At 29.5% G+C, this 13135-nt stretch overlaps 1 protein-coding gene across 1 annotated transcript in view; it reads right to left on the bottom strand.

Moving 5' to 3' along the window:
* The window catches only part of LOC149168210 (uncharacterized), a 60887-nt gene that overhangs the window by 5994 nt on the left and 41758 nt on the right, over positions 1-13135 (bottom strand). Inside the window, exons 2-4 of the mRNA XM_089424854.1 lie at positions 12796-13089; positions 3790-3879; positions 2792-2934 (exon numbers count right to left, since the gene is read on the bottom strand). Coding sequence (XP_089280980.1) covers positions 2792-2934; positions 3790-3879; positions 12796-13089 — 527 coding nt within the window. The remainder of the gene's footprint in view (positions 1-2791; positions 2935-3789; positions 3880-12795; positions 13090-13135) is intronic.

Here is a 13135-nt window from a genome sequence, read left to right as displayed (position 1 = left end):
CTTTTTTCAACAACATGAGCACTATGTTGATTAATTTTTTTCTTCCCACTTTCATCATTCTCTATTTGAGAATCTCTATCATTAGTCATTTTAGTGAACTCTTTGACAATTAAGAAATATGAAAAAAATAGTATCCAAAGTATTATAAGAAGAAAAAAATGAATTGTAGTACCCGAATTTTCCAAGAAGTTAATGGATACCAGAATTGATAGTTGAAAAGATTTGTAATTATTTAACATGATTGTCCTTTGTGACTCTGTTTGCACAACACATGAAATTCTTCTTCCATATGTACAACAAGCCTTGATTAAATTTTTCCCCGCATAAAGAGAACTGACCACTTTTGCATCACTACATTGTTGGTGTTTCTCCACTAAATCCATCCAGAAATCATAATCTCTCTCATTTTCATCAAATGTGTCTTCAAATGTGTGAGAGTCTTTTATAGTCTTCAAAAATTTTAATTCTGAAGTATAGAAATGTATAATAAGAACTATATCATAACTATAATTGTTTTGGGACTTATATTCATAAATGCCACTAGTCATTTTTAGTTGAACTTGGATTTCTTTACGGAAATTTCCAAAGACTGGCATACATCATTACAAAACCAAAGTTCTACTAAGAGAATTATAGTAAAGTCATTCAACTCATTTTTTTCGATAAGAAATCAAAAAAATTCAATGTAATATCGCTTGTGGAATTGTTTTTTTTCAAAGCAAGTGTATCCAAACCAACAAGGTCGTATGTAAAATTGGTTGCAACTGACATGGAAAAGAGTGCAAAAGTGTTGACAAAAGATGAGGGCCCCCAAAATGACAACCAAATTCAAAATTGTTATCAACCTGTTGAACACTTGTTGATCTATTTATCATTCTATCAAGGACTCCACATGCTTGCTGAGAAAGGGACTCTATCTTTGTATTACGTGTTCCTTTGACATAAGTAGACCCCTCCACCGTGTTGCAAAAATTGGTAAATATGATATCATTAATTTCATAATGCTCAAGAATGTTGAATGTAGTAAGAGTCATCTCATTCAAATTTTGATCATGACTTTGACAATATGTAACGATTGCATCCAATATTTTTCTATTGGTTTTCAATTTAGAACAATAATATTTTAATTTTATGGCATTTGATGGATGATTAATTGGAATAGAAAACCAAATGGTTTCATCCAATAGCTTATATGCTACTAAAGCAATTTCTTCCATGGTTAATCCCTGAATGGGCTGAAGAGTCGCTGGTGTCAAACTATGTAAACTATTTCTCTTGTAGTTCTCAAATCAAGTTGGCTTGGAGAACACTTTAATGTGCCTAGTTGGTAACAGTTAAAAACAGTGTCCCATTTATCCCAAATAGGTTCATCAAAATATAAGAGAATTTTTTTATAAGAAAAATTTGTAATTGGAGAGACAAAGAATGAGCACAACATTTCATCATCAAGATGATAAAATAATTAATATAAAATAATAAATATTCAATGTAAAAATGAAACTAAATAATGTGTTATAATCTAATGAGAAATCATTATAAATATAAAAAATATGACTTATATTATCAGCTTTAGTCATTTATCTACAACAAAAATAGATACAATAATAAAATGTTAAATGTAAAAATAATTAAAATTACATACCTTCTCTTCAACTGTCTCAGAACATCCAATCCTCATTTTCTTTAATTTGTCATTGGCAATTAAGAAATGTCTTGCCGAGCGCACACAATCAATAAATGGAGTTTTGAAGAATACCTTATTTGCATAATTAATTGACAACAAATGCGGATCACCTCAGTGGGTTCAACTAATGGATGCAACAATCAAGCATTACATTTTTTATATTTTTTTTCGCTTCTCTCGATACATTATACTTAGGATTTGTTAAAATTTCTTTCACTGCTTGAATGGTATGTTGACCATCAACTATCCAAAAATTGATATTCTTAGAATTTAGATCTGTCTCATTTAAAATTTTGATAGAGTTTACCAATGGATCAAGCTCATTGATGTCAAATGGAATCAGAAGAGCATCGGGTAATGAGGTTTGAATTTTTTCTAGGAATGATTTCACTAATACTTGAACATTTAAATTATCTTGTGACCTTAATTTGAACACTTTGGGGGCTTTTTTACATCTTTCGACAACCACTTTTGTATTAAAGGAGTTTGAAAATAGATAGCAATGCTTGAAGGCTTCATGAATCTCATCACATTGGTTTGCAAGGTTATAGTTGTTTCAAATTCAACTTTCCTAGTTTTTTGAAATTCTATAGTGAGCTTGAAATAACTTTTTGTTATATTCTCCTCCAAATCAAATAAATATACTCTTCTCAAAGCAAGTAATTGAGAATCAATTTTATCAAGAAATTTACCTTTTTGTTGTAAATGAAGAAGTACAGATGATGTTTTCTTACTTCTTACATAGCGATATCTCAGAACAATGGCGATGCATTTTAAAAGATCTGCACAACTATTTAGTCCAGATTTAGAGAAGCTCTCAAAGTTATCCAACTTGAACATTGAAATCTTTATCGTATTTGTTGAATCAATACTTGAAGCTTCAATCAAATCTGGTTTAAAATTTGTATACTCCACTAGACATGAAATTAATTTTACCTCATTTTCTTTAATCATTTCCACTTGAAAGTCAATGTCATTTTCATTGTAAGCATAGCAATTAATTATTATTCCTAATATCTCTAGTTCGTTTCCATCTATTGATCCAAATAAATACATATCATGAAACATATTCATCGGAGCTTCTATTTGGATGTACCAATCTTGCACAAACTCATTATATGTATTGTATTTTTTAATCATTTCAAAAGTAGAAGTACAAGGTGTTATTAATACTACCTTTTCAGTTGAATAACTTTTCTTTTTCTTAAGTGATGGTTGTAACATTTCAATTGCTTTTGGGCCAACCAATTCTGCAAATAACAACAAAAAAAATATTTGCATTAATCAAAATGAAAATATAATTTCAAATATTGTCACATAATGTTCTTATAAATACTAAAAAACCACCTAATCTAACCATTTCTAAGAGAGTGTACATAAAATATAAAACCACCATACGAGTTGAAGGAAGCAATGTTTGTATATCACTTTTTTTTGTTTCTTCTTGACTACTTTACTTTGAATTTCAAGCACACCAGATTCCGCAGTTTCTAGAAAAAAAATTATGGAATACATGAAATACCAAATATTATTAAACAACCTTATCATACATGATTTCCATTTACATGGACAATAATAAATGAGTACATATGTTATGCAAGTTTTACTATATGACACCAAAAGTTATCACGTGGGTAAAATTGCTAAGAAAAGAAACCACCTAATCCAACCATTTCTAAAAGAGTACATAAAATATAAAACCACCATATCAGTTGAAGGGGGCATCATTTGTATATCATTTGTTTTTCTTTTTCTCTTTGCTACTTTACTTCAAATTTCATGCCTAGCAGTTTCCATGGTTTCTAGAAAGAAAAATATTATGGAAGACATGAAATAACAAATAGTATTAAACAACCTTATAATACACGATTTCCATTTACACGCACAATAATAAATGAGTACATATGTTATGCAAGTTTAGTATATGACACTAAAAGTTATCACATAGTTAAAATTTCTTGGAAAAAAAAATACCCATGTTAGTATGGGTTGTCCTCATTAAAACCCCACTCCTAAGGCTATTTCCATAGGTTTTATTAATCAACAACGAGTTATTAACACAATGTCTAACGATTGTAACAAAGTATAAACTAAAATTGTCATACCATTTAAAAAATTTGGTGTCGTGTTTCTTGAACTTCCTTTTTCCTTGGATGCTTCCTTTGAATTCTCGCTAGCTTCATAGTCCATGGTATCTGAAAATAAAGTAAAAAATTGTTATCATAGTTTCAAATTATTGATGAAAATATGAATTTATAAATACTATAACTACTCACATCATTATATGTGTAACAAAATGAACAAGAACAATAACAAGTGTAGAACTCACAATAATAGCTAATCAAGGTTATAAAAAGGGCACCCCCAAATATATTATTATGTTCTTTTAATCGTGAATATAGGAAAGCAAACATCTACTAGGTTTCCTTCTAGCACGAGCATAAGAACATTTCCAAAAGACATTACATTGTGAATAAATAAAAACAATTGTAGAAACTACAACATCATATGTACACAAAATTTATCTCTTCTAGTCATGTACATTCTTAGTTTGCTTTAGAAAAAATAAAAGCAAAACACAATGAAAGAACATTAACTATGGCGATCGTTAGATTTTCTTCTAGATCTTCGTCTAGATCAAAGAAAAACACATAGCAACTTTGCAAGGTGAAAGAAATATAAAATGTGATATAATTACTTCTAACACGAACAAAAGCATATTGCCAACAAGAATCTTAAAAAGAAAAAGAAATATTCGCATCCTAGATTTATTTATATTACAAACGCATGGATATTGTCAAAAAAAACATTGTAAGGTGAAATAAATATAGCACGTGCTAGAATTATTTTTAGTACGAACACATTCATATTTCCAAGAAAAACATTGCAAAACAAAATAAATATAGCACAAGCTAGATTTCCTTCTACCACAAACACAAACACATTGTCATTAAAAATATTGCAAGGCAAAGGAAATATAACCCATGCTAGACTATATTCTATTGCATACAAGAAGATTGCCAACAACAACATTGTATTGTAAAGCAAATCTAGTGGATGCTAAATTTCCTTCTAGCAAAAACATAAACACAATGTCAATAAAAACACTGTAATAATAATATTTCTTGGGACATTTGACCTTGCCTTTTAGAGACTATGAGGTTTTAGTCCATGCCTACATAGACTATTGTTATAATATAAAAAATGTTAAACCCCAAAATGATTAGAAGGCCCTTCATATGGAATATGTAGTCTAAGAATGGGATAGTGTACAAAGATTTCCTCTTATAAAAAACACAAGAACGTTGCAAATAACAACATTACAAGGTGAAAGAAATATAATGCATACTATATTTCCTTCTAATGGAAACATAATCACATAACAACATTGTAGGGTGAGAAAAATTTAGTCTGTGTTACATTTACTTATAACACAAACATATAAAAATTTCCAATGGCAACATTACACGACAAAAAAATCTAGCACAAGCTAGATTTCCTTTTAGCCTAAACAGAAACATGTAAGCATTCACAACATTCCAACATAAAATAAAATCTAACATGTGTTAGATTTCCTTTTAGCGCAAACTTGAGCACATAGAAACATTGTAGAGTGAGAAGTCTATCAAGTGCTAGATTTATGTCTACCACAAATACAAGCATGTTGCCAACAACAACATTGTAGAGTATAAGAATTCTAGATTGTGTTAAATTTTCTTCCAACACGAACACAAGCACATTTTAATTTGAAAGAAATTTAACACGTGTTATATTTCCTTTGAGCACAAACACAAGAACATAACAACATTGTAGGACTAAATAAGTTTAATGTGTGCTAGATTAACAACATTGCAATTTAAAATAAAATCTAACATGTGTTAGATTTCCTTTTAGCGCAAACTCGAGCACATAGAAACATTGTAGAGTGAGAAATCTAGGAAGTGTTAGATTTATGTCTACCACAAATACAAGCACGTTGCCAACAACAACATTGTAGAGTATAAGAAATCTAGGTTGTGTTAAATTTTCTTTCAACAGAAACACAAGCACATTTAAATTTGAAAGAAATCTAACACATGCTATATTTCCTTCTAACACAAACACAACATAACAACATTTTAGGATTAAATAAGTCTAATGTGTACTAGATTAACAACATTGCAATGTAAAAGAAAATCTAACATGTGTTAGATTTACTTTTAGTGCAAACTCAAGCACATAGAAACATTGTAGAGTGAGAAACCTAGGAAGTGCTAGATTTATGTCTACCACAAATACAAGCACGTTGCCAATAACAACATTGTAGAGTATAAGAAATCTGGCTTGTGTTAAATTTTCTTCCCACACAAACACAAGCAAAATTAAATTTGAAAGAAATATAACACATGTTATATTTCCTTCTAGCACAAACACAAGAACATAACAACATTTTAGGACTAAATAAGTCTAATGTGTGCTAGATTAACAACATTGCAATGTAAATGAAAATCTAACATGTGTTAGATTTCCTTTTAGCGCAAACTCAAGCCCATAGAAACATTCAAGAGTGAGAAATCTAGCAACTGCTAGATTTATGTCTACCACCAATACAAGCACGTTGCTAAAAACAACATTGTACAGTATAAGAATTCTAGATTGTGTTAATTTTCTTCCAACGCAAACACAAGCACATTTAAATTTGAAAGAAATCTAACACATGCTATATTTCCTTCTAGCACAAACACAAGAATATAACAACATAGTACTAAATAAGTCTAATTGTAGATTAACTACAATGTAAAAGTCTAATGTGTGATTTCTAGCTCAAAGTCAAGCACATAGAAACATTGTAGATTGAGAATTCAGCAAGTGCTAGATTTATGTCAATGTAAAAGAAAATCTAACATGTGTTAGATTTCCTTTTAGCTCAAAGTCAAGCACATAGAAACATTGTAGATTGAGAATTCTAGCAAGTGCTAGATTTATGTCTACCACAAATACAACATATTGCCAACAACAAAATTATAGAGTATAAGAAATCTAACTCGTGTTAAATTTTCTTCCAACACAAAAACAAGCACATTTAAATTTGAAAGAAATCTAACACATGCTATATTTCCTTCTAGCACAAACACAAGAACATAACAACATTTTAGGACTAAATAAGTCTAATTTGTGCTAGTTTAACAACATTGCAATGTAAAAGAAAATCTAACATGTGTTAGATTTCCTTTTAGCGCAAATTCAAGCACATAGAAACATTGTAGGTTGAGAAATCTAGGAAGTGCTAGATTTTTGTCTACCACAAATACAAGCACGTTGCCAACAACAACATTGTAGAGTATAAGAAATCTCGCTTGTGTTAAATTTTCTTCCAACACAAACCCAAGCAAATTTAAATTTGAAAGAAATTTAACACATGTTATATTTCCTTCTAGCACAAACACAAGAACATAACAACATTTTAGGACTAAATAAGTCTAATGTGTGCTATATTAACAACATTGTAATGTAAAAGAAAATCTAACATGTGTTAGATTTCCTTTTAGCACAAACTCGAGCACATAGAAACATTGTAGAGTGAGAAATCTAGCAAGTGCTAGATTTATGTCTACCACAAATACAAGCACGCTACCAACAACATTGTAGAGTATAAGAAATCTAGCTTGTGTTAAATTTTCTTCCAACCCAAACACAAGCACATTTAAATTTAAAATAAATCTAACACATGCTATATTTTCTTCGAGCACAAACACAAGAACATAACAACATTGTAGTACTAAATAGGTCTAATGTTTGCTAGATTAACAACATTACAATATAAAATAAAATATAACATGTGTTAGATTTCCTTTTAGCACAAACTCCAGCACATAGAAACATTGTAGAGTGAGAAATCTAACAAGTACTAGATTTATGTCTACCACAAATACATACACGTTGCCAACAACAACATTGTAGAGTATAAGAAATCTAGCTTGTGTTAAATTTTTTTTCAACACAAACACAAGCATATTTAAATTTGAAATAAATCTAACACATGCTATATTTCCTTCTAGCACAAACACAAGAACATAACAACATTTTAGGACTAAATAAGTCTAATGTGTTCTAGATTAAGAACATTGCAATGTAAAAGAAAATCTAACATGTGTTAGATTTCCTTTTAGCACAAACTCAAGCACATAGAAACATTGTAGAGTGAGAAACCTAACAAGTTGTGATGGATTTCTCACACAAAACAATCTCATACTCACCTCCATATCCCTCCACATGCTCCTCCCCATCTAGGAGATGCATATACATGTTTATAAACCACATCAAGTAAATTGTCTCTCTCATGTGAAATCCTGGGTCTTTGTAATATTTCGCAAACCATGCAAATAGAACAAACTCTTAAGATGGATCTAAAGGAAAAGCTTGTACCTTGAGAAATTTGATCCCTTTGTAGGATATCTAAATCTAGAGTTAAGATGAATCTAAAATGGTTTAATTATTAATAATTATAATTCTTATTTTATTTTATTTTATAGTATATTTATGTAATTTAACTAAATTAACAAGTTTAAATAACATTACATAACCTTAGAACATCTCATTCACTTTGGGCTAAAATCTCCCATGTAATCATTCATGTTGGACTAAAGTCTCTCCATGCAATTATTTAAATCTGTAGATATTTGTTTTTATCTTAATCAATAATATGTAATATAAAGTAGAAAACATAAACTTGGAAAAGCCCATAAATATTATAAATATCAAGTGAATTACAATGAAATTTGAACCATTTAAAATTATAATTTTATATTTTTATTTTGGAAAAATTTCAAACCATAAAATTGATAATAATAAAATTTTTATTAAATATATGGTTATTTTATTTAATTTTATAAATATTATATACAATAATACATGAAAAATGTAATATAATTTCAAAAATTGTAATTAATAATTTTAAAATTACTAATAAAAAAATATTAACATGCCAAATTCTTTATTATTATTAAAATTTGTAGATATTTATTTTCATTTTAATGGATAATATTTAATATATAATGGAAAGTATAAATTTGGAAAGGGCTACCCATATTATAAATATTAAGTGCATTATAATGTAATTTGAACCATTTAAATTTATGATTTTATATTTTTAATTTAAAAATAAAATTTAAAACATATAATTAATTAAAATTATGATTTTACATTTCTAATTAAAAAAATTTCAAAACATAGAATTGAAAACATATTGAAAAGAGGGTCCTCTGCATGGAGCTGGTAGAAATGTTCACTACAAATGAGATAAGGTGTCATTGAAATCACATTATACACTTGTCTGATTCATCACTGTAATGAGCCAAGGTATACGAATTTTAGGGATACCCAAAGAGCAGCCAGTAGCTAAAATTCTTTATGCCAACACTATGGAACTAGAGGGAATGGATTCAATGGAGATCAAGACCTTGCTTTGTGCTTTGCTAAGTGGAAGAGGTCCCTATAAATTAAAATTTTCCTGGAGATAGGGACAAGCAACTAATAACAAGTGAAAGCACTAACAATGTATCAAGGAGTCAAGTTCCTCAAGGGCATTGTGCAAAGGGATGTAGTTATTGTTGAGGACTCCTACATAATCACAAGATTTAATTTAAGGGAAATACCATTGTACTATGAGGAGCATACAAGAGTATGCTTATGTATTACTACTATATTCAATGCTAACCTTAAAATTCATGAATGGTATATGTTGAACCAGTGTTATGATTTATTATCTATGTTGTTTATAATCAAAGTAATAATGAGAACCAACACCTTGCAAAAAAAGAACAATTATCATGAAGTATATGGAAAGTGAACCAAATGGTAGCATACCCTCCTAGTGGAATTATGTCTTTCATAGTTGAATATTACCTTGTTATTGAGTCACAAGTGTAATCACTCAATCAAATGTTGTAAACATACCATTGTCATTTTGGAACTAGATTGGTAAGCCTAATAATAAATGTTATGTTAATTTATAAATAAGATTAAATACTTGTTGAGTAGCAATGACATGGTACACTAATTAGAACCAGTGTAGATCCATATTAATTCTGAATTTATTAAATGCTAAGAGAGATCAAATTTTTTGGCATGCAAACATTTCTTTAGGTTTTGCACTAAAAAAAGAGGTTTTCACTTCAAAAAATTTGACCCCTCTCAATAATTGATAAATGATTTAGGCTAATATATTAAATGATTTAAATAGCTGAAATTCACATTGTATTAATATAAAAAGTTATTAAATCATTTATAATTCAACTTTATATTTCTTTTAATTTAAAATATATTGATAAATTATACTTGTTAAATAATTGATAATTAAATATATCATTTATATTAAATTTTAAATCTATTTTTTTTAGATTTAATGATAATTTTGTCTCACTTATATTAATTTCATTATTTTTATTAAATATTAAAATTTTATTATTTTTAAAAAAAGTTTACTAAAATCACTATTGAAATTTCAAAATTTTAAAGATATTAACATTTATACACAATTCAATTAAAAGGCTCAAACTTACATAATTTTAAAGATATTAACATTTATACACAATTCAATTAAAAAGCTCAAACTTACATAACTTAGAAGGCTCTCTTATATATAATTTATTTAGTTAAAAAGCATTTAATTTAAACAATTTGTTAAACTATCATTAATACCAATCTAGATCCATTTTAACTCTTTATCTACTAAAAAGGGATTTAAATCCCATGGACAATACCATGGGTTCTCATAAACTCAGAGCTCAAAAACTAACTTGACCAAGTCAAATTTACCATAACTACCCAATAAAAATTAATTAAAAAATAACAACTTTTTATTTTAATATAGGGTTATTTTTATTTTTATTTCAAATTTACCTTAACTACCCAACAAAAATTGATAAAATAAATAATAACTTATAATTTTTATTTTAATAATGTTATTTTTATTTTATTTTAAGTAACCAAAATTATAATATAATATATCAAACATTTCACCCAAAAATAATGAAAAAAATGTAATTAAATTAATTACATTTTACACCATTAATATTATTAAACATTTACCTAATCCATTAATATTATTAAACATTGACCTAATTACATTGTACACCATTAATATTACTAGCAATTGTCCCAAAAGGTACAAAGAGAGGCCGATAGGATTATTTAATTGGAATTTTTGAATTTTTGTAAAAGAGTTAATTGGTTTGTGGTAAACCTTGTTTTCTTGGACTAGATCATTGTGCAATTACTTTTCTTTAGATGTTTTGTTTATATCTATACTACAAGGAACACATTGAATGTCTTATTTCATTTCTGCTATCCTTACTAATATCCTTTCCGTGCTTTTTCTTGATCAATTTGATGAAATATTCCATTATCCTTTGGTCAAAGTCCTCACCTGCATATTAGTGTACATCCTGGTAAGTTCAAAGCTCGAAAGCCAACCAAAAAAGTCAATCATAACCACCGTGCACGTATTCAAATTCATAATGTAAAACTGTGCACGTATTCAAATTCATAATGTAAAACTGCCAGACAGAGTTCAGACAGAGTACCTCCAAGATGGGTATCACCGTTTGTAGCCAAAACCTCAAAAGCTCTGTTGTCAATAGTCAGAACACTGACATCAAACGTGCCACCGCCAAGATCAAAAACAACAATATTTTCCTCTCCACCCTTCTTGTCCAAGCCATAAGCTATTGCTAAGGAAAAATATTTACAAAGCTAATAGTAAAACTGTACTTGCAGAGTGATAGTTCTACGTGATACAAAGGCCTGAGACCCAGTACTCTGAAAACCAACCAGATCGATACAACCTGAGACCAAGTACTCTCAATACCAACCAGATCGATACAACCTTTTGTATGAGCTGAATATCCATGTATAAGCAATGAAACAATAAAGCAAGAACTGTCCGACAAGGCTGCAATTTTTCTTATAAAAATATCTCCCACTGCAATGAGTTCATAACAGAAATTTAATGGCACTCCCCTGCAGTAATAAATTGAGAGGTATGGTGTAAAAACGATACCCCTCATGATTTTTAATTTTTCATTATTAAACATATACAATACAATTAAATCAAATCTGGTATAACCTGCCCCATACAATGAAACTCTCTTCAACTAAAATTGATATGTTGTCCATCAAATTTCTACAATCTACAGACAAGTGAACCTTTCACAAAATTCTGCAGTTGCATTCACAAGTACACCCTCTAGTTATCCACAGAAATTTCCTGGCTCCTGAGCTCTGGGTAGTTACTATATTCATGGATAATATTTAGCTTCAGAATAAGTGGCAGGATATACCTGAGTTTAATCTGGCCTCAATCATTTGGGATATCTAATTTCTTTTCTAGTTTATAACAAGGGAAACCTCAACACCTGCCATACCAGAGAAGTAGTAGCCAAAAACAGTAGTCGGAGTTGCTAGAATGCCTTAGTGTTCCATTTAAAGAATTAAAGGCTCAGTGAAGGCATTCGAGGTCGTTGGTGTATGTGGGTTGGTCGATGTATGTATACAAATTAATCCCCTTAAGCTGAAATTCCCCGCATCACATAACTCGCACTCAATCAATATATGAATTCAAATTTATCTTTTTGAATACTGCTTGATACCTACCCTACATGCATGGACAATTATCAAGAGCATTTGGTATATGGTCAAACATTAAATGTCTCTAGTCTACCTGATTTATTTTCTTGTTCTCAGTGCCAATGGCAAACCTATATTAAAATAACCCACATAGGATTTCCACTAGCATTTGCAACAACAGAACAATTTGTCAAGACCAGAGTTTGTCTAAGGAAGAAAGACGAAACTATTTCATCATAGGAGATCACCAAGCAAAACAGAAAAATCCATCCACGTAAATATCCCATGCTAACAGTATGAAAGACAATGAATCTAGTTTCTGGATACCAACAATGACTGTAAGGACTAGTTCCTGAATATCAGTAATTATTTTGCAATCATGACCTATGTTGAACCATAAACTCTCGTTAGGAAAATGAGGCTTCATTCCAATTTCATGCTTAGTGAGGCTGACAAAGAAAATATAATGTTAACTTCAAGGAGAGTACCGTCGAAGTGATTCTTACCTTCTGCTCCAACATATTGTTGCGGTACTAATGATAGACCTTCAAAAGAACCTTTTGTAATGAATGATTTGAAAGCACAGTCAACAGGTTTGTTTTTAGAATTGCAGGTCTTTATGTAATTAGAGTAATCTGGTGCAGCCAAACAGGTCTCTGAACCTCTGAATACATTGCATTCTATTGCATTATGTTTTACATATATTTCACCAACTTCTTTCAGCACAACCTTCTGTGACCATAGTGGCAAAAGGGCAATGCCTTCCACTGATTTCTGAAAACTTTCTAATTGAATGAAACCTGCACTCAAGATAACCAAAAGGTTTTCATATCAACACAACATTTA

This window comes from Pinus tabuliformis, chromosome 4_2 (genome assembly GCF_031772625.1).
Source record: "Pinus tabuliformis cultivar Carrire ecotype Pingquan chromosome 4_2, CPIR1, whole genome shotgun sequence".
Lineage (NCBI taxonomy): Eukaryota > Viridiplantae > Streptophyta > Pinopsida > Pinales > Pinaceae > Pinus > Pinus tabuliformis.
Note: the sequence above shows the minus strand (reverse complement) of the source record. Positions and strands in the feature narration are given on the sequence as shown.